Source organism: Cupressus sempervirens, chromosome 5, assembly GCF_028749045.1.
Source record: "Cupressus sempervirens isolate cs-2001-9-10 chromosome 5, ASM2874904v1, whole genome shotgun sequence".
Taxonomy (NCBI): Eukaryota; Viridiplantae; Streptophyta; class Pinopsida; order Cupressales; family Cupressaceae; genus Cupressus; species Cupressus sempervirens.
The window spans coordinates 505,614,021-505,636,756 of NC_143122.1; the positions used below are offsets into that span (position 1 = coordinate 505,614,021).

Here is a 22,736-nt window from a genome sequence, read left to right on the forward strand (position 1 = left end):
TTCATATCATATTAAATAATTGAAAAAAAAAAATCTATAAAAATCCATCTTATATGAACTCCATTAGTCATTATGGGCCCGTTTGGTTGCTAGAATACAAATATAGGAATATAAATTGTTAAATAAGGTTACATATTCCTATTTTGTGTTTGGTTCAACCAATATTTGATGGGGAATTCATGGACCCAAAAATTTATGTTTTCTAAAAAAAAAAAATTTCAAATAGTAACAAATATTTCAATTCCATTTATTTATGTAAAATTGCAAATGCTCATTTTTGGGCCAAAATTAAAATATATATTCCTATTATATTCTTATTCCCAATTCCAATTAAAATCAATTTAAGAATTTACATATGCCTATTCCACTCATATTGGTTGATAATATGAATGTACCCTTGCTCCTGGTGCAAGTCCTATAGTAATATATCGTTACCCTAATGACACTCTCCCTACTTTGTGCGGACTGCGCCGTTGAGTTAAAAAGGTTGTAGAGAAAGGAATTGAATTCTTACAAATACTGTTTGGTAGACCCACAGGTTTTAGAATCTGGGGAGGTTAAGGACACTGTGAGGAGCGTTGTAAACCTGTGTGAAATTCAATCTCCAATGTGGAGGGTGTCAAAAGTGGGCAGGCTGCAATTGAATGGACACCGTGCAAGATACCAGTTCCAACATCCTTCGTCTTCTCACGACAAGTCCAGTTTCCAAGTATTTGATAGGTACCTCAAGAGAAAGCAGGTACGCCTTTTTGCATATTTAAAATGGTGCCCTCTCTTTTTCATTCACATGCATATTGAAACATTGCAGTTCCTTTAGAGAGACCGGGCTGCGTGGTTGATGCGCCCCTCGGACAATTTTCTCGACACGGTCGCTGAAAGGTTGTTGGATCGTTTGGAGGTATGCGCTTCACATTTTTTTTTAGCTGGCATTGGCGTTTTACTTTTCATATAGCTTATTGACTAATAGCTTTCTTAGTCCAGGCTATACTAGTGATTGTGAAAAACTTTTGAAAGAAGGAAAACCAAGGACTCTTCAACATTTATAAAGAAAAATACATAGATACTTCACAACGGTATGTTTTTACAGCATTCGCATACCCGTTGCATTAAATTGATTTGATTATGTTTTCTCTGCAACAAGAACTTCGACCCGTGACATTTTTGACTCCAGCGTTAATGGGCGGAAGATAAATTTTGTGGGTACCCGCTTCCTTAAAAGTAGAGCGGGTGCCGCTGAGATTTTTTAGGCATATTTAAAAAGGGAAGCGGTCCTATGGATTTATATGTGAACCTGCTTTAAAAATTAGCCCCTAAATTCAAGGAAGATGATTGTCTCATGAATTTTGGAAAAAAAAAATAAAAAATTTCTTCATAAATTTGTTTAGTGGGATTATTTCATTTTTGCTCGGAAAATGAAGAGTAGGATTGACAAATGACAGAAATCTTCCCTAACCTGGTGGGGCTAAATCCAGCCCCACCCTGTTTTCACCTGCTCAAATTGAGAGGGCTAAAAATCTGGGGCCCCTATTTTGTAGGAATGATTTTAATTAAAGCTTTAGCCCCCTCTAAAATATTACCATGGAGCCACCCGCTCCACAAAAATAGAGCCTAAGCCCCTCCCATGGGACCCTTGCCTTAGGAAGTCACTCTTTGAATTCTGAGAATGCAATCCTCACTTTAAAATCTGAAGTTGAATGTGTCAAAAACAAAAAAACAATTTTTTTTAAAGACGTACAGAGATTGGGGAATCTAAGGTTGAATATATGAATAACAAAGTAAAATTATAATTTGTAATGCCGTCCCTAGACTGGGCAAACTATGGGACCAAAGAGTTGACTTGTTCAGTATAAAAAATAGTCACAACCGATAATCTGCAGCTCCCATTTCTGACTATCTGTTAATTTTTTTTTGGCTGATCATGCTTTATTTCTTTGCTGATCATGGATTTTCTGCTATGAATATTGATCAAGTAAACAACTTTTGTCACTGTCTGCTTATCTACAGAGGAAGCCGTTAAAGACTATACTTTTAAAGCAACTGATAATCTGCAACCCCCAATTCTGACTGTCTTAATTTGTTTTTCATTGATCATACCTTATTTCTTTGTTGATCATGGATTTTCTGCTATGAATATTGATCAAGTAAACAACATTTAGTGCTGTCTGCTTATCTTCAGTGGAAGCCCTTAAACTTTTAAGACTATGCTTAGCTTAATTGATTTGTATGTCCACTCATGAGAGGAGTGAAGCACTTATACCAAGTAATTTCCGTAACTTCAAAGATATGTGTAGTCCATTTAGTCCATTTTAGCAAGAGTAAACAAACCACGAAATCTACGACTTCCTTTCAGGATGGGTTGGCATAAACAAAGCTGCTGGAACCCAAATTATTGTGAAATTGAGATTTGTCAATAAGTGAAGTCAACCGCTGGCTCTTTACTTTCCGGCAGATTTCTTTCATTTTATCTATGTTTGTTGTCCATTCATGTGCTTCAAAACACAGTTCAAAGCCTCTTTAAATACTCTGCAGAATTATCCAAACTCCTGAGCCCCTGAGCTGGCCTCTCTTGATCAACAAGGCTCCTGTGCCAAGTCTGGTCGAGTCTAGGAGAGTACACGGTTGTGTCTTGCTTCAAGACTCTGAATTTTTGGCTTGGATTCTTGAGACTTGAGCTCAAACTCTTTGTTTGGGGCCTGGACACAACAACCACAGTTTTTAAGGGAAACTTCAATTTTTTTTCTTTTTCCGCATTTTTTTTGGGCTCTTATTTGTCCATTTCACCTAGCAAAGCAGCAATGTATTAGAAGTTTTTTCTTAGTTTTTTGGTTCTTATTTTTAAGGATTAGAAGTTTGCCCTTTAAAAAAAACACATTTCATATCTCATAGTTATATCTGATTTCTGTATATTGCATATGGACATCATCGTATCCGAGTAATAATGGCTGAGATTATCATTAGATTTATTACATATTGAAATTAGAAATTAAATAATATATAGTTTGATGCTAAATTGCTGATAAGAAAACAAGAAACTGAACTGTAAGCAAAAATCAGAATCTATCTAGTATCTAGTATGATGATAATACTATGTTTAAAATTTATTTTTAAGACGGAGATGCGCGGGAGAGGGAGACTCCATTTTTATCGTTTGAAGACACGGAGACTTTTGGAGACTTTGTCATGAAGTCTCCCACCTTTCAAAGTCTTGGAGATGCATCTTTGTCTCCAAGACACATCTTGGAGGGTGGGGGGGACGCATCTCCCAGTAACACTGTTAAAAATTGATAGTCAAATTAGGATTTTACTTTCTCTAAATGCATTAATTTCTTTTTTCTTTTTAAATGTGATTATGAGCTTTTTTATTCCAACTCTATTTTGAGTCTCGAGTTCAAGTCAAAATTTTGGGTAGTCGAGTCAAGTCCAAGTTTTCAAACTATTCTTTAAAATCTTTTATAAATATTTAGGTACTAGACATTAGTGGACAGCAGTATGGGGCTTTGACATAAAAGGCTCAGTTGCAAGAGTAAAAAGGGCCAAGTGAGATTTTGTACAAAATGATCAACTTCTTTGTTTTGAATTGGTAGATTTGGAGATGTGTGAGCATAGCATTTATGGCAAACAAAAGAGGACTGCATTACCCTTCAAAAGAGCATGAGAAGAAGCCACATCCATTGGACCTAGTGCTTCAGATGTCTTTGGTCCCACAGAGGCAACTTGAATTGGCAGGTCTAATTATTTGGTCTCTCTTATAGATCATTGCACTAGGAAGTTTTGAGCTTAACTGTTAAAAAGGAGTCTGTATCTATCATGTTGAGGCATTTCAGAGCACTTGCTGTAAACCAAACCAAACATATTTTTAAAAAAAAGCTCAGGGTAATTATTGTTTGATAGAGACTGATTAGTTTTGTTTAGAGAATGGGGTTTCAAGAACTAAAATTGTTATGTATGCATCACAAAGGAATGATGTAGTAGAGAGGTTGAATAGGACAATTTTGGATAGAGTTCGTAGCATGCTCTCAAACATAAGGTTGGGGAAAGAATTTTGGGCAGAGGCAGTAAGTACAACTGTTTATTTAATTAATGTAGATCTATCTTGCTAGTTGGATTTTGAAATTCCTCAAGAGATGTGTCAGGGAAAGAGAATTTCACATAATCATCTACGGGTGTTTGGGTGTGAAGCAACATCCGATGAAAATAAAGCAGGAAGCTTGACATTAAATTAAGAAGGTGTATCGTCAGTGGTTGTGGACAAGAAAAATATGATTTTAGGCTGTGGGATCTAATTGTCAATTTTTTTAATGAAAAGTAATGTGATGTGTAGCTTTAGAACAAGGGACTTCAACCAAGGAATATGATTTCTTAAATGATATGATATGAGTGAGGGGACTGATATTTCTAAATTGAATTCTTAAAATAACACTCAGCAGCAGCCACAGAATCAAGCTTACCAGCCATGGGGAAGATCACAGAACCAGTCAGCTATGCTTGGAAATCTGCCATCTAATGAAAAATTATCTTCTCACATATATTTGAAGCCTCACAAACAAAATTTTCCACTGCCTAACTTTGTGTAGGGTTTAGTCTTCTTGCCACCAGCAGCGGGAAATACCTTGCATAATGCTACACAACCACCAACTCAATTGCCTGTTCCTCCAAACTTGCTGCAGCTATCAAATGAGCCACCCAATTCTTAATGAAAAAAGTAAGGGCATGTCTAGCTTTAGAACAAAGGAATTTAACCAAGGAAAATGTTCCCTTGAATGATATCAGTGGTTGGAGTGATATTTCTAGAGTTTTGCTGAAGTTGCCAATAGATGCTTAGGTGACATCTGTTTTGGTAAGGAAATATAGATGTGCATGCGTTTGAGAATACTGAGAATACTGATTCATTGCAACCTCTTAAAGAAAACAAACGGCGATCAGCCAACGAGAGCTGATAAAATAGGTCCCCCTTCCCCTCGACATAATCCCTCTGCAATATCCTTGCAAGGAGTATGAATGAGTGTATGCCTAATGCATGACCATCCTAGGATAGTTAGCAATCTTGCATGATGGAGTGGTTTGACCTTGGAGTTGGAGGACTCGGTCGAAGAAGGTATGATGCTCGGTCATCATTGAGTTGTCGTGTTGGCCGAGGAACTCGGTCACTAATGAAGCTCAGCATAGCTGGTGGTGGTTGGCAAAACTTGCATAGTGTTGGCCAAGTGGGCTTGGTATATACTGTATTGCTTGGCATATATTGGGCTCGACATATTGTGTTACTCGACATATACTATTAGTTGGCGATGCTTGGTGGTTTTGCCGACGCTCAACAGTTTGGCTCACTGAATGATGTTCTTGCAGATTGGATCGACCGACTTGGTGTATTTAATGCCTATAGCATATGATTGTGACGTGGATCGATTGTAGGTGTATGTGGACCTATTTGAGTCTTGGTTATTTATCTTATGTGTATTTAATAATGGTTGTAAGCCGATTAAGGCATTTTATGTTTATTTGGGTTCTAGATGATTCTATTGACAACAGATCGACTTGTGGCCGTGTAAGTATTTAAGGAGGGCTTGGGTAGAGTTGTAGGCTTCGAGCTAGGAATCTGGGGTTGCGAATTTGTGAGTAGAGCTAGTAGTTGCGGCTTGGGAAACAAGGAGATTGCTTGGTGGCTTGTGAGCACAAGTTTAGATCTTGCTGGAGGTTTCTACCACATTGCTGTTGTGCTACAGATTTGGACTAGCTAGGGTTTGGGTGGAATCTTGAGGGATCTTGCTGAACTATTACTTGCTTTGTATTTGGCCGTAATCGAAAAGGCCTTATAGTTGGCACATTGCATGTAATCAGTTGTTATGAATAAAGAGTTGAGTTTGGTATCAGATCTTGCATCTTGTGTTGTGTTTCCGTTGTGTGGTTAGTTGTTGGGAACTAGATCACCTCCACTAGGGGTTCATCCGATTCTATACTACATCAAGTGGTATTAGAGCCAAGTTTGATCTGGTTAGAGATTATTAGAGCAAAGGCTGGAGTGGAGTTTGCAAAGATCTTGGAAGATGCCCTTGAGAAGATTGGACCCTAGGGTGATTGATGATTTCTGTAATGTTGTAGAGACTAGGATACCAAGGAAAATTAGATTGGATTTCAGATCTGAGATGGAGTTGATGAAGAATGAAATCATGAGAGCTATTGTTGGTACCGAGGAATGTGTGTACTAACGATGGTAACGAGGAAGCTGTTGAAGACTTTGAAGTTGTTGGATCTAGTGGTGAAGACATAACTGATCGCATGGAGAGACCTATGGAAGATAGGGTTAGTCAGTTTGATAGATATGGAGTTCACTTGAAGCTGAAGCACAAAATGGATGTTTCTAATTTCTTAGGTACTTTGAAACTTGAAGACCTGATTGATTGGATTGGTGAGCTGGAAGACTACTTTGAGTTGGAGGATATTGGAGATCCGCTTAGGGTGAGGTTGGCACAAACTAAGTTGGAAGGACATGTTGCTTTATGGTGGAAAGAACTGGAAAGAGACAGAGAAGAAGAAGGTGAAAAGAAAATCACTCGTTGGAGGTTGATGGTGACTAAATTGAAGGCTAAATTCATTCTGATTGATTATGAACTAGAATTGTTTAAGAGATTACAGAATCTGAAACAAAAAGATATGTCTGTCAAGGATTATACCTAGGAGTTTTTAAGTTAACAATTCGCTTTGGACATAGAGAATTGTCTAAGGAGAAGGTGGCTCAATACATTAATGGTTTGAGATTCAATATTTAGGATGAGGTTGGTATGTTGAATATTGTTTCAGTTGAGGATGCTTATCAGTATGCTTTGAAGGAAGAAAATAAGTTGAAGAGGAGGCATTAGGGTAGTTCCTGAGGGAAGGAGAAGCGGGATCACTTGGCAAAGGATAAACCAAGTATTGAGGATGAACCAAAACCTGTTGAGCCGAGGAAGAGGTATGGTAAGGTTGCCTTTAAAGGTAGTTTTTGTTGTGGTGAAGGTGGACATAGAGCTTATGAATGTTCCTAGAAGGCTGGTTATAGAAGAACTGCTGTTGTGAATAAAGCGAAAGACTCAGTCAACGGACCCTAGAGGGAAGGGCTTGCTGGCTTGGCGAGTGCTGTTTGGTAAAAAGGTATTGGAACCTTGCCAAAGGAGTAATTTATTCAGGACTCATAAGTTTGCTGGTAAAATTTGCAATGTGATTGTAGATGGTGCTAGTATTGATAACCTTGTTGTCGAGGAGATGGCTCAGAAGCCTGGTTTGAAGACAGTGAGGCATCCTTGTCCTTATAGGATTGGTTGGTTACAAGATGAACATGCTTTGGAAGTGAGGGAGCAGTGTCTTGTTGATTTTCAAATTGGGCAGTATAAAGATAAAGTGTTGTGTGATATTGTGGACATGAGTAGTTGTCACATATTGCTTGGTAGACCTTGGTAGTATGATTGCAGGGCTATGCATGATTGTGTCAAGAATTTATTTACACTTGAGAAAGGTGGCAATAAGTTATTATTGATTCCTTTGCAGAATGAAGAACTCGGTAGGAGGCACTTGAGCTTTGGGAGCCGAGTTGAGCTGAAGTACTCTTAGAGAGTTGGAGATCAGCGTGGAAAACATACTTGTGCTACAATGAGAAAGGATGAGCAGAAGTAGATTAACCATGTGACCATTGTTGGAAAGGATTTGCAGAAGTGGAATAAAGGAAAGAGTGTGCAAGTTGATATCATGGAGGATATGTATGTGAAGGACCAGTTTGGGATTTATAAGCTGAATCCCGCAAGATGTTCTTCCAGTTGTTAAGAACATCTTTTTGCACTTGGGGTGTTTGATGCAGGAGCATCCTACGGTAGTTAGCAATCCTGCATGATGGGGTGATTTGACCTTGGAGTTACGGTCAAAGAAGGGATGATGCTCGATCTTCATTGAGTTGTGTTGGCCGACGAACTCAGTCACTAATGAAGCTCGGCATAGCTTGTGGTACTCGACAAAATTGTGTAGTGTTTCGCCAAGTGGGCTTGACATATATTGTCTTGCTGAGCGTTTATTGGGCTCGACATATATTGTGTTACTTGACATATACTATTGCTCGGTGACGCTTGATGGTTTTTCTGACACTTGACAGTTTGGCTCATCGAATGGTGTTCTTGCAAATTTGTTCAATCGACTTGGTGCATTTGATGCATGTAGCATATGATTTTGACGTGGATCGATCATGGGGGTGTGTGTGGACCTATTTGGGTCTTGGTTATTTATCCAATGTGTATTTAATAATGATTGTAAGCCGACTTTTATTTGGGTTCTAGATGATTTTATTTGCAATAAGCCAACTTGTGGCCGTGCAAGCAAAGATTCAAGTTAGAAATTTGGGGTTGCGAATTTGTGAGCAGAGCTAGTAGTTGCAGCTTGGGAAACAAGGAGATTGCTTGGTGGCTTGCAACCACGAGTTTAGATTTTGCTGTAGGTTTCTACTAGATTGTTGTTGTGCTATGGATCTGGACTAGCTAGGGTTTGGGTTGAATCTTAACGGATCTTGTTGAACTATTACTTGCTTTGTATTTAGCCGTAATCGGGAAGGCCTTATATCTCGACACATTGCTTTTAATAAGTTGTTTTATGAATAAAGAGTTGAGTTTGGTATCATATCTCGCATCTTGTGTTGTGTTTCCACTGTGTGGTTGATTGCTAGGAACTAGATCCCTCCATTGGGGGTTCATCTGGTTTTGCACTGCATCAATGCCTCATGGATCATGAAGAGATTTCATTTACTTGGGAATGAATATGTATGTGCCCTTGCGCCAAGGATTTAGACTATCACCTTTGAAAACTAATACTCGTTGGAATTTTCACAGCATCAATGTTTGAATTATCTGGACAATGAATTGTCTCTGAGCATACTAGTTCAGTCCATACTAATTCAGTCTCTACCAAAATAAAGTTTTCAAACTTGTTAATACATGAGGTTGAGGAAAAAGAAACTCTCTTATGCTGATTACTTATGTTGCTTTTCACAAATCCTTTATGCTGTCAACATGGGGAAACTCCTGCAAGAGCCATAGTAGCTATGATTGTTGATTCAAAAATTTAATAATTGTGTTAAATGAAACACCAAAAACAATCCCCCTTCCTATGCGACTAATATGGCTTCAGGAAAAAAATGGTAGAATTTCAAACCACAAAAAAAACTCCCCTAGTTAATTTTTCCTTTGACTATATCAAACTCTGCTTGTAAATAACAATTTTTTTGACAAAATAATGTTAACTTAGAATAACTTACCCAACTATATAGCTCCACAAATATTTCATATTTCCTCTAGAATATAGTTTGGATAGCTCGATGAAGTGTTAAAAAAGTTCACTTCATTGCACTTATGATTAATCTATTGCTCGGTCCCACACTTGATGAAGTATTAAACCTCCCAAATGTTTATCGTGCCTCCCAATATACATCACCAAAACCTTAGGGAAAATACATCTGTTTTTTGAGCAGGCCCACATGATATTAATTGGAACTTAATACCGTCGAGGAAGTATTAATCTTCAAATATTAACAGCTCCCAACTTTAATAATTTAAAAAACATTATTATTAATTATTCTTTCTTAAGTAAATTATATATGCCTTCTGGCATCAAGAATAAACATGCCGTATAATTTTAATATTCTGAAAAAATATTTTCTTTCTCAAACCAACTAAGTATATCACTGACTTGTAAATATTTTGTCTCTGCAACTTTAAAACCCTTCAAGCTGATAGGATACATCGCTTTGATACCACTGTGATATACCACCTTGATACTCTTTGAAATAGTTTGCTCAATTTATATTAGAAATAACAACATACAATTTATGCCATAAAAACCAACGATTACACCAGCAAATGCTCATGTCAGAAACAATATTATAAATCAGCAATATTATAACTCTATGAAAATTCCAATCTTAGATACAAAAAGTTACAACCAGATTGCTCAATAAGAAAGAACCTAAAAAGCAAGATGAACTCCATTGTGAAACCATTGTGAAGATGAACTAGGTTTCCGTCCAATCCACGAAGAAATCCTTAAGGTTTCTGTCCTTAACTTTCAATAAGATAAAGCTAGAAGCTTCCCAAAATCCTCCAAACAGAAATTAGAAAGTCAATCTCAAATCCAAGCCTACCCAAATGAACTAAGCTTTCCTCTTTTAATGCTCAATGCGGTGACTTCAATTTCCTTGGCTTGTCCCTTCTATGTCTCTTTGTGTCTTTTTATTAATCCCCTTTAAATTAATATTCCCATTTCATAAGATAAGATAAATTTATTAATGTCCAACAAGAGACCACAAAGAGGGTGAAAGGGACTGCCAATACGCAACAAGAGAGGCCAGCCAATAGTAGGAACACTAAAGGTGCTCGAGGAAAGCAGGAACAACAACAACAAAAAAAAGGAGAAGCCAAGGGCAGCAACTTGCAGTAAACATGCCTCGTTGTGGAGAAGAAACCTTGAGTTGAAGGATACGACCTAGAACGAGAATAAATCTTGTGATGCCATTGAGTACTAGTGAAAGTGGAGGGTACTTGTCGAGAGTAACTCTGACGAGGCCGCATAGATTTGATATGCTACTTGGGGGGTACAAGGCCAAGTGGCTGCTTGGTACCGTGAATGTGGGTGACCATTGTAAAGGAGATGATGAGCTGGTTTGTGACTTGTCTCAAAGTCTCATGGTCGCTTGAAGGTAAAGGGCTAGACACCTCTGATCTGAAATCTTAGAGGAAAGAGACCACAATCTTTGAAAAGGCAGTAAAAGCTCCCTCTAATATCATAGTAATGTGGGCACTGGAAAATGAAGTGGGTCTTTATCTCAGTCTCCCCCATGTCACAAGGCTGACAAATCTTGTTATCTTTATCAATCTGGTGATTTGTCTAGATATGAAGTTGGTGAGAATCAACTTTACAAGACCCTAGGGAGTTGCGTAGTGCGTGCGACCAACAACAAGAGAGGTAGAAGGCTGCACAACCATCCCATCCCATAAGGTCAAGAAACAACTCGACATAGAAGGTCATCTTGGGCTGCAACCCCCTTGGGGGTCGATCCAAGTCATACGTATATACTATCTATAAATGTCCATCTCGACATGCTTGTTTAACTCTTGATAGGAAGGGAGTAGGTGAGTAAGCGTATCCAAGGAGTACTGGGAAGGGGGAAGATGGTCCATCTAGATCCCTACAAACCTTAGTAAAGCATGGGGATACATCAACTTGATCAACATTGTTGTTACATTTAGGGTGTATTAATATTGTAGTTCCACTAGTTTGACCCTTACGTAGTCTACAACAACGAAAAATTATAATTATCAGACAAGTTGTTTAACAAACAAGGTATTTTTTAGTGGCTAATGGCTAATTTTAGAAAATTTTGGCTAATAATTTATTTCTGAAAAATATTTAAAATCGTCAAATTTTTAAAATCTTTAGTTTTAAAAATATTTAAATAATGTAAGATTCACCAATTAAATTATAGAAATTATTTTATTTTCCAAAATAATGTAAGATTCGCCAATATTTTTATATCTTTCTCTAGAGGGGGGTTGCTTAAAGTTTACCTTGTTAACAAAATGAAGATAGTCAATAAAGAAATTTGAAGTATCAAGTTTGAAATAGTGGTAAGTTGGTTGGCTATGGAAGTGAATATCTTCAAGGAGAGTGGTTCGAGTTTGGAAGACACACAAGTAATGAAACAACATTTCAAAGACCCTATATACAATGAATTCTTTAGTTAAGAGAACACTAGTATTAACACCATGATGAAATTGTAACATTGTTTGTTGCATTTCACCACTTACTGTGTTGGTTAAGTGGTGGCGTTGTTATTGTTCTTGTAATGCCCCACTCATGATCTCAAAGAAATTAACCTAATAAAGTCACTAAGTTGACTAAACATTTTTTTTGTTTAAAATTTACACATCATCAATCAAAAGAGCACAAAAGCAATACGATGATAAAATATTACATTCACATAATTACATTACCAACAAATGTTACATTTCTCTAAGGTTCCTAAACAAGGAATCACATGTATTAAGTTTTGATTAATTGTCTAAGTTAATTACAAGAACATTGTTACACAACCATAAAGAGTATAAATACATCAAAATACTACATGAACCATTATTACAAGATTGTTATCAGCAAAAGTATAACAAAGCTGACGAGATTAGTTAGTACCCAAAAGGTTGGATGATGGTTGAGTCACCCCTTCAAAATATATATGTATATCGTCCTATTGAGCCATGGATCTCATTATGGTTGTAATCATTATTGTATGCCCTGCTTACAGGAATAAAATACTATCTTACTCTGTGTCATAGTCTAATCTTTGAATGCAATAAATCTCTATTTACCCTGTGCGGTAAACATTTGGCATCTTCGCTTGTCGAACCTAGTATCAAAGATGGTTTTGAAGGTTGATGCTGAACTTACTTGATAAGGATCAAAATAAAAGAAAAGAAAATGATGATGTACGCACAACACATGAAGCATAAATTCACACACAAGCAACAGAACAAAGGTATAGAATTCAACAGCTCGCTGATGGGTACCGAGGGGGTGAAGTTGACCATGGTGCCATGGGATCACTGATTGATGGAGTGCATTCACCTAACCGTCCATCAGAGGACTTGATACAAGAAACAAGTTTTAAAGACTGAGGTTGATCAAAGAATCAAGGAAGGAATTCTCGAAGTTGTATACGCCATGGGTGAAGAATCCGGATGGAAGAGAAGGAACCAACACGACTCAAGGTGTCGAAGGAGCACAAGCATGGGGTGAACTCTTTGTTCTCGATACACTAGACAAACAGATACAATTCAATAACCAAACAACTCGGCTTTTAGAAGATCCCATCACACTAGCACATACCAACGCGGTTGTACAAAGTAATATGATTGTACAGAACAACTCAGGTACACTGAACAACGCGACAACGAAGCAGAAGCTAACAGTGGCAAGGCCGAATGAGAAACTGCCTATATCTACTGATGATGGGAGGGTCGACCCAATTCGATATTGTAAAACGTGTGAAACAATATGTACTATGAATTGGGTAATGGACGAGAATGATTGGTTTTGTTAGTTTCCAGCTACCCCAAGAGGTGTAGCAATCGATTGGTTTTCAGACATTGACCAAACAAAGGTGGCCACATGGGCAGATCTAAAGAAAGAATTTACTACAGAATTCTGATTATTAAGGGATGACAATGAGATCATAGTAGAAATGTACAGTACAATTAGATAGTCGGTGGATACGCAAGGAGATTGAAAGAGCTGGTGGGGAAGATGGAGAACCCACCTGCTGACGACTGGATAAAACAATGGTTTGTCGAGGGGCTACGACCAACACTTCGAAAGAAGATGAAAATAGTACATTTGACATCATACATTGAAGCATATAACCAAGCAATGGACTTAGAAAGTGAGCAAAAAATAGGGAAAAAGAAGAACATAACTTCTGACTCAAAAGCAGTAATGAAGAATCAGATAAAAAGATTCGAGCATTACAAAAAGATATGTTGTATATGATGAAAGAATTAAAAAACAAGAAGAAAAACACCGATGGGGAACTATGGTGTACGGACTGTAAGGAGGAAGGCCATACAAAGGGTGCTTGCCCCAAGAACCAGTTTTGTGATATCTACCAGATTATTGGACATTCCATGAAAGAATGTCCGTTCAATATGAAAACAAAAGGTCACCAACAAGTACTACTAATGCAAGAAGTGTCCACCTCGAGAGCTACGAGAACAAACACAAACAATGATGCGACAACTTTAGGAGGGCATCGAAACAACAACTGACTTGGAAGAGGAGGCAACGACAATAATGGGGGCCATAGCTGGATACAATATGATCCAACTGGACGACCAATGATACAATGCTACGCATGCAACCTATGGTGTCACTTTGCCAAAGATTGTACCACAAAGGGAACACCACAACAATTGTGCAGATGGTGTGGTCTTGGAGATCATGAAGACTCGAAATGCCCCAAGCTTGGGGTGAACCTATTGATTATAGAAAGAAGCAATGAAGAAGTATTAACAGTCACTGGAAAAGTGACATACCTAGATTCGAAAGAAAAGAAGAGAACGATTGACTAGGCAAAAGCAAAAATAGAAAAGGAGATGATGGCCAAAAGAACGCAAATGAATGACATTGCGAGTACCTAAAGGAGGACCTAGGCAGAACAAAACATTATGTGACAGGTAATGGAAGCTAAGGTTCCCATGAAATTAAACGACCTTCTTGCAATGCCACAACCAAGAACAACAATCCTAAACATGACACCATCCCCAAAGACAATGGGCGGGTCAGTGAAGAACACCTATGGTGGAAGTGGAGCCCCCATGATAGACCCAATGTTACTCGCATTGAACACAGGGAGACACCCTATTGTAGTAGAGATGAGTATCCTCGGAACCAATCTGATAGACACCATTGTGGATGGAAGATACTTGAGGGAACATGGAAGAAGCTAGGACAACCAACCTTGTGGCTACCTACATTCCAACTGCTTAACACCGACCAAACACAGATACAAACCAATCAGAACTTAAGTGACACAGACTTTAACAATCAAGACACAACCCTTCCTACTCAACATTGTGGTCATTCTGCTAAAAAGGAAGGGTTACGAAGCCATCCTCAAAAGGGGCTGGCTAGTACAGGAAAAAGTGAAACATGACTGTAAAAGGAACACTCTTTCGATGGAAAAGGGGGTCACAAGTTCATAATTGACCTACACATCTAGATGGTGGGAGAAGATGTGGCATCCTCGTCGGACTCCGAAGGCGAAGAGGGAGATGACAAAGGAAAGAAAAGAATGGAACTTGATGAAGAAGGAATCCTGAAACTAGGAGGATCCGACGACAACGACTTGGACTCATTGAATGGTCTACTCCATTAGCAAATGGAGGACTATGAACTTTTCCCAAGTTTTCACATGTTAGGGGTTGAAGAAGGAAATAAGGAGGATGAAAAGAATGAGTTCCCGATAGAATACAAAGAATTCAAGGAAGGGGAGGTGTTGATAGATGAAACACCCATGCACACATTCATCAAAGAGAAACCCATTAAATATGAAGAGCTTATGGTGAAGACTGTAAACTTAGGGGATGAGGTCAACCCAAAAAACGTTTTTGTGGGAGATGACCAAAATCCTGTATGAAAGTAGCAACATTCAAAATAGTCATGGAGTATAAGGATGCTTTTGCATGGAGGTACAAAGACCTAAGGGGAGTGCCACCAGAATTGTGTGTCCATCGGATTCTACTGATACAAGGAGTGGTGCCCATATGGAAGCAACCGTATTGGATGAATAAAAACTATGTTGCACAGGTCAAGGATGAGATTAACCAAATGCCTAGGTAGAGACAAGTGAGTGGGTGTCTCCAATCGTAATCTCACTAAAAAAGTATACGAATATGCACGGATTTCCATTGTTTGAACGCAGCGACAATTAAGGATCCATTCCCAATACCATTTACTAATAGTGTTTTGGAGGAAGTGGTTGGGCACGAAATATACTCATTCATGGATGAATTTTTGGCTACAATCAGATATCCATTGCCAAGGAGGACAAGTTGAGAACAACCTTTGTGGTGGAAGATGGAGTTTACGCCTAAAATCGGATGTTGTTCGGTCTGTGCAATGACTCGACAACGTTTCAAAGGATCATCTTGCACATCTTTGACAAGATGTCAATAGGCAACTTCAAGGCTTTCTTGGATAATTGGCTAGTTTTCAGCGCGAAGGACAAACACTTGATCGCACTCAAGGAGTGTATGGAGAGATGTAGATGCGCACGGCTAGCACTAAATCCTAAGAAGTGCAAATTCATGGTGCCCCAAGGACAACTGTTGGGACACATCATGTGCAAGGCAGGCTTGAAGACGGAACCGGATAAGGTTTGAGTGATACTGGAAATGCCACCTTTGACGGACGTGATTGAAGTGGAATCATTCCTGGGATACATCGAGTACTACGAGAGGTTCATTAATTTATTTGCCAAAGTGTCTTACCCTCTCAATAGATTGACTTGCAAGGGGACCCTACAAATGGGAAGCAGAATGGGATGAAGCCTTCTAGGAGTTGAAAACAGGATTGGTCGCAACACCTATTTTGGCTTACCCAAATTGGGACAAGGAGTTCCATATACATGTTCAGGCATCAAATTTTGCAATTGGACCAACACTCGCATAGACAGGTGATCATGGATTAGACCACCTCGTTTATGTTGCAAGTTGACTCTTGTTGAAAGTAGAAAAGAACTACAACACTATCGAGAGGGAAGCTCTTGGAATGGTGTACGTTGTACAAAAGTTCAGGCGCTACTTATTGGCAACCCCATTTGTGTTCTACGTAGACCATCAGGATTTGCTATATTTGGTGAATAAACCAATCATTCAGGGACAGATAAGTAGATGGTTACTCCTACAAGAATTCACATTTAAGATTGTAGTACGCCACGGAAAAACCCACGTGAGTGTAGATCACCTTTCTAGAATTAAGTCAGGGGTTTAGGGAGTCAATGATGACTTTTCGGATGTACAATTGTTTCGATTGTCGTACTTCCAACTTGGTATGCAAGTATTGGAGAGTATGTTTCAACGAGTCAGTTCCCTAGAGAAATGCAACCAAATGCAAGAAGGAAACTCGTATTGAGAAGTCAAATATTCTAGTTGATCAATGAGCTACTATACAAGATGGTTGATCAATGAGCTACTATACAAGATGGGACCTGACCAAATCCTGTGACAATGTGTTCTTGAAGAGCAAATATCAAGAGTATTAAAAGAAGCACACAAAGGGCTCGCAGGTAGACATATGGGGCCGTACACAATTGTGTGGAAGATACTTCTTGTTGGGCTATGGTGGCTTATTGTGTACAACAATGCCAGGGAGTAGGTCATTGGATGTGATACATGCTAGAGAGTTGGGAAGCCACTGAAGAGGGATTTTATGCCCCTGAACCCCTCACAAGCACAAGAACTTTTTAAACGGTGGGGACTGGTTATTGTTTGACCCTTGAAGGTGAGCAAAGCCTGCAAATGTCGATGCATCATTGTAGCAACAAAGTACCTCACAAAGTGGGTAGAGGCACGGGCCTTACCAGAAAACTGTGCATTGAGTACGACAAAATTCATTTGTGAACAAATCATTACAAGGTACGACATCCAATCCAGCTAACAAGCGACCATGGAGGCCACTTTGTCAACCATGTCATCAAACCACTTACGAGAAAATTTAAAATCTACCATTCCCCTTTGAGCCTGAACTACTTGAGAGCAAATGGGCAGGCAAAATCAACAAACAAAATCTTGGTTTCAATGATTTATTAATCTTGCGGCATTGAAGGTGAAGATTATGGGCGTACTGTACAGTTAATGTATGGTTAGGAGGCTGTAGTTCCAGCAGAGTTTATAGTACCAAGCTTACAAATAACAATTGAGAACAAGTTGGGAGACACGAAGAGTCTCTGAGAGGCTATACAACCTAAATAAGCTCGACAAACAAAGACTACAAGCACAATGAGCTACAGAGATTTTTGAGCTTAGGGGCAAGGTCTGGCATGACAAGCATTTGAAACTAAACAAATTCACGCTAGGCCAACTAGTACTGGAATATAATGGGTGTGATGAGATTAATCCTGACAAGTTCAAGGTGAAGTGGGTCGGGCCATATAAGAGTCGTGAAGTTGGCGATAGTAGAGCTATCAAGATGTGGATGTTGGATGGGAAGGAAGTGGCCGACCTAGTAAATAATTCGAAGTTAAAAATTTATCATCAGAGGAATGAAGCCCCGGGAGATAACGACACTTGCACGAACGATTTAGGTAGAATGTACAAGACTAAACAAAACAATAATAATGTGAAGAGGATAAGATAAAGACAGATGTGCGTATAACAAATTATATATATTTATGATATATATGCATAGAGAGAGCAGAGGTTGAATATGTGTTATTAAAGTCCTCAACAGTAGACGTAAGTGTATTAAGAATGAGACGTGTTGAAGCAATATAAAGAGTTAGAGTGAAGTGTTCATAGGAAAGTAGAGACAATTGACATTCTCCTTGTTATCCCATTCCATCCTTCGGACTCATATACCGTACGACCAAGTCGACAGGCACAAATTATTAAGCATCATACAACTGTACGACCAAGGAAGTAAAGACAGTATAATCGTACAACCAAGGAAGAAATAGTTTTGAGAGCACATTTTTGGGGCTATGGTAGAGACCTGTATGGAAGGGAGGCAAGAAGATTGATGGAAAACCCAAGAAATTGAGTCAGGAGGTAAAGGCTTGCCTAATAGTTCTGGTGTGTGACACACTATCTCAGATAGAGAAAGAATAGTTGGTGGAAACTTCTAAAGATAGAAGATTGAAAAATCCAACATTCAGGAGGGAGAGTGGCATTGCCTTATGGACTTGGTTAAGAACAAGCTCACGAGACTGAGCCGCATGTCAAATATTTCATTTCCGTAGTTAGCGATAATTAATGGAATCATGAATGGGAAGGTGTACGATTGGGCAACGGTACCCTTGGAGCACATGTGCGAATTCATGACGTTGCAACACAAGATGTTTTATATGCCCCATTATGCCATAGAACTATTCCTCGATGCTACACCATGAATGATCCCCATTGATAGGTTGGAGATCAAGCTTGGCCCACTCACTCTAGGTTAGCCCCCCATTATGCCGTGGAAGCATTTAGATGCACCAAGCGGGTAGAAGGCCATGGTATGACAGAAGTGACTTACACATGAATTAGACGGAGGTTCAGAACATGGGAATAGAGATAGGGGCTTGCAGTTAGTGTTGTTCGAAGATACCAGTGAGATGAATGAAGAGGATGAGGATAGCATGCAGATGGAAGACGATGAGGAGGTCGAAGTAATCACTGTGACACTGCTACTATTTCCATGGCCTACCCTCTCCGCGACATCTCATTTGGCTCCTGTAGGTGTACACATTCTTGGCTTCAGACAGTTTAGGCAGCCCATAGTCATGACTCCCGTTCCAATAGCAGCCAAGCCAACACCCACAAGGATCCTAAAAGCTATAATCGTTACGGAGGCAGTGGTTACATCATAGACAGTCTCATGTATCGCCATTTACAACCTTACCAGAAGAGGTGTTGGAGACACATGAGGGGGTCACGAAGATACTTGTGCAAGAGGAGGCACCCGAGAGCCCGAGGGCACCACATGTTTGATTGGACGTAGTTGGTTCATATGTTGGAGTCACCATAAATATTGCATTATTGGCTAGGCCAACTAGTTAGGATACTAGTAGGGCATGTACAGCACAAGAATTGAGTGCTTATCTAAGTTGGGGGTTTAACGTCATGCCAGTGGTGCGGGCATCCAGTATTATCTCGCCTATGAGGGAAGTGCCCCAAGAGGTGGACCCTATAGTTCCGTATGAGGTGAGTCACCCTACTGGTACAAATGAGCTACCACCTCCACCTCTGACGGATAACAGTGTCGTGAGGACATTAGAGGTAGTTAAGACTGCGATGGGCACACAGGAGCAACTTACATCAGGATCATTGACAGACATAGGGGGAGGATGTAGAGGCATACTTGGCTGATATGGTGATCAAGATCACCAAGTGGTGAGTTTTGTGCAGACACGTGCACTAGAGACAATTGTGCAGGAGCTAGAGCATGTTCTATCCTTTATGTGAGTTGGCTGCCCGATTGCCTTTTTTGTATGCTTTGAGGCATGAGGGTGGCCTGATACAGAGACTCTAGAGACGCGAAAGGAGTGGATTACTAGAGAGCCGGTAGTAGAGAACTGAGTGGAGAACCTTACTCGAGAGATAATGCAGGTGTTCAATATTTACTCTTTACATCTTTATATCTTATATTGCAATACATCTTTTCATAACTAGTATTTTAAGTACCATATGTATAGTATATACTATATACAACCCCTCGGTCCCCTGCAGCCATACCCCCATTGTCCCCCGTCATCCCCATATTAAGGCCCCTCTATCCCCCCATATCAGAAACTTGGCCCCCTATTACCCCATCCCCCAGGCCGGCGTGACTATGACACACACACACACACACACTAGGTCATATGATTTTTCATATATATATATATAAACACACACTATAGGTCGTATGATTTTTCCTAAATGAAGATATTATTTCTATTATCAGACTAAATGATTATTTCAGAAGGAATAATGAGTTCTTACCTATGCCTAAAGCTTCTTAAACCAACAAAACCCAAAAACCCATTTCCTTCAAAGTTCCCCAAGCAAAATAATACCCAAAATATGTTTTCTTCCAAAATCATAGACATGATTGCAAAATTGAATTCCTACAAACAGATCTATTACAACCTAAAAGACACACTGAAGACAAGCTTTCTGAAAGAAAGATTTGCAAAATTCACAAGCAAGATAAGGATCCTACCTCAAACCACTATTTGATCATTTGTGTCAATAGGAGATCCAAGCACAAATCTGAAGCTCTTACAACTTGAAGACTATTTGTTCTTCAATCCAGCCTCTAAAATCTTCCTTGTAGATTTTACCCAACTGCTCTCCAAATACCTCCTTTTTCACAAATGAGCCACGATTTTCTTTATTATAGAAAATACTTACGATTAGGGTTTCTAAAAATTGAAAACCTAATTAGGGCAACTTATAATATAATAATTTCCTTTAATTCCTTTACTGACTTTCTTTTCTTAAAATATCCCAAAATATCTTAATTTGAAGAAAAATGTTTTAATTCTCCAAAAATCTCATTTTAAGAAGTTTGACTTAATTTTCCAAAATATCTCATTTGACGATATTTTTTTTTTAAATTTATTTTAACTTTATTATTCACAACTTTAAATTTGAAAACTAATATTAATATTGTGATATGCTATAAATAAGTAATACACAATATATTTCTAATTAGAATAATAATTCATTTAAATTGAAATCTTGTAATGTGTAATTAATTTCCAAATTATAATTCAACAAAGTATTTCAATTAAATATAAATATTTAATTAACTCCTCTAATAAACGTAATCTGATATTTAATTACGACAAATGACAAACCAAAAGCAAGAAAGCCGACCAAATTCAATAACAGAAAACCACAATCAATGCAAAAAGGTTACGGAATTTATGTCTCTCGGCAACTCGGTTAGGTGGTCAAAATCATACTTGTCCACCGTGTCGGAACAAACAAAGCTTTAGGTTGGGATTCAGACCTGATTATTATCTCCCCTTCCTTAGCGTAGAGTTATTGGATAGGGTACGCTCATTGTGGCAATTCAGGGAAGTCGATGCTCGATACTTGCAATCCCGCATAAGAAATGAGCATGTACATATATACCATATATAACATACAATGACGGGGAGCGGTCCATTGCGTAGATCTCGCAAGCATGTGAATACAAGTCCCTCCCTCAATTATACAAATACATCTATCAGAAAAGTAAAACATACAAATAACTATACACATGCAAATATGGGATCAGCAACCAATAAAGCTTGTACATAAATGATGACAACTTCAATCATTACTTGAAGCATGTAAAATAACTACATTTTGAAAGCAATCATATTCAACCACTGAAAGCATATAATATAGAAGCAAAGTCTTATAATGTAAATGTATCCATAATGTACCGTTGTACACCATATCCTCAATAGCACTGAGCAAACTGAAGTCTGATACACACCCAAGAAAACTGCTTCGAAAAGAGTACCATAACATAAACCAAAATGTGAACTATGGGTGGGCATTACAGTTCCCACCCAGTTTCAAACCTCTGCTGGGTCATTGTGATCATGGGATTGTGCCCTTTCTGGTCCAATGTGCTTGGGTTTTTGCCTCAGCTGTGTAATAAGGGGTAGGTCCCTCATCTGTAGCCTCACTGGTTCATAGCTCTAGGTCAAAAGCATTTCACTTAGAGCCAGAGGGTGTGTCATGCTAATGTCATTAGTTACATTAAAAATTTCAGCAGACACTTTAAAAATAAAACAAAATGTCTCTTGATCTTCAGACAAAATACTGCTGGGTCATTGTGATCATGGGATGGTGCCCTTGCTGGTCCAATGTGCTTGGGTTTTTGCCTCAGCTGTGTAATAAGGAGTAGGCCCCTCATCTGTAGCCTCACTAGTTCATAGCCCTAGGTCAAAAGCATTTCACATAGAGCCAGAGGGTGTGTTGTGCTAGTGTCATTAGTCACATTAAAAAGTTCACCAGACACTTTAAAAATAAAACAAAATGTCTCTTGATCTTCAGACAAAATGGAAGATGTGCTAGAAAACATGTAGGCCCGAGAAGCTTAAGTGCTTTTTAAAGCATTTTAATTTTTATAATTTGTGAGTCCAGTCATTTTCATATGCTGTATGCAGCCCTGATTTTTCTTTTTGGCCTTTTATGTCAAAGAATTTTGACATAGAATGCTTAAATAATGCAAATGAGATACAAGCAATAATCTGATCTGATTGATTTCTCTCATATATAGCAAATACATGTCTATGGAATTGCAACATTAATACACAAACCATATACACTGCTGATCACAAGATTAAGTTAAACTGTCAACTTGGACATTACAATCAGGTATGCGCTTGGCAAACACACTAAACATGAGTACCTCGAAAATTGTCTTGCTGCTAAAGGTCTGGGATGTCTTCAAAACCACCATTAAATCTTCAAATAATAATTGCTACAGGTCTGTGA

At 38.7% G+C, this 22,736-nt stretch overlaps 1 protein-coding gene across 6 annotated transcripts in view; it reads left to right on the forward strand.

The window, feature by feature from the left end:
- Positions 1-417: 417 nt before the first annotated feature.
- LOC149556928 (S-adenosyl-L-methionine-dependent methyltransferases superfamily protein) overlaps positions 418-22,736 on the forward strand; it is a 158,080-nt gene continuing 135,761 nt past the window's right edge. For 2 of the 6 annotated variants that reach the window (XR_016364815.1, XM_089831561.1), the window contains exons 1-2: positions 467-739; positions 818-898. Coding sequence is in view for 5 of the 6 variants with exons in the window: in XM_089831561.1 (XP_089687687.1) it covers positions 608-739; positions 818-898 (213 nt within the window). In the remaining variant the exon portion in view is untranslated. Of the gene's footprint in view, positions 740-808; positions 899-22,736 lie in introns of all 6 variants that reach the window. The other 4 variants (XM_089831562.1, XM_089831560.1, XM_089831564.1 and 1 more) reach the window with 4 other exon arrangements.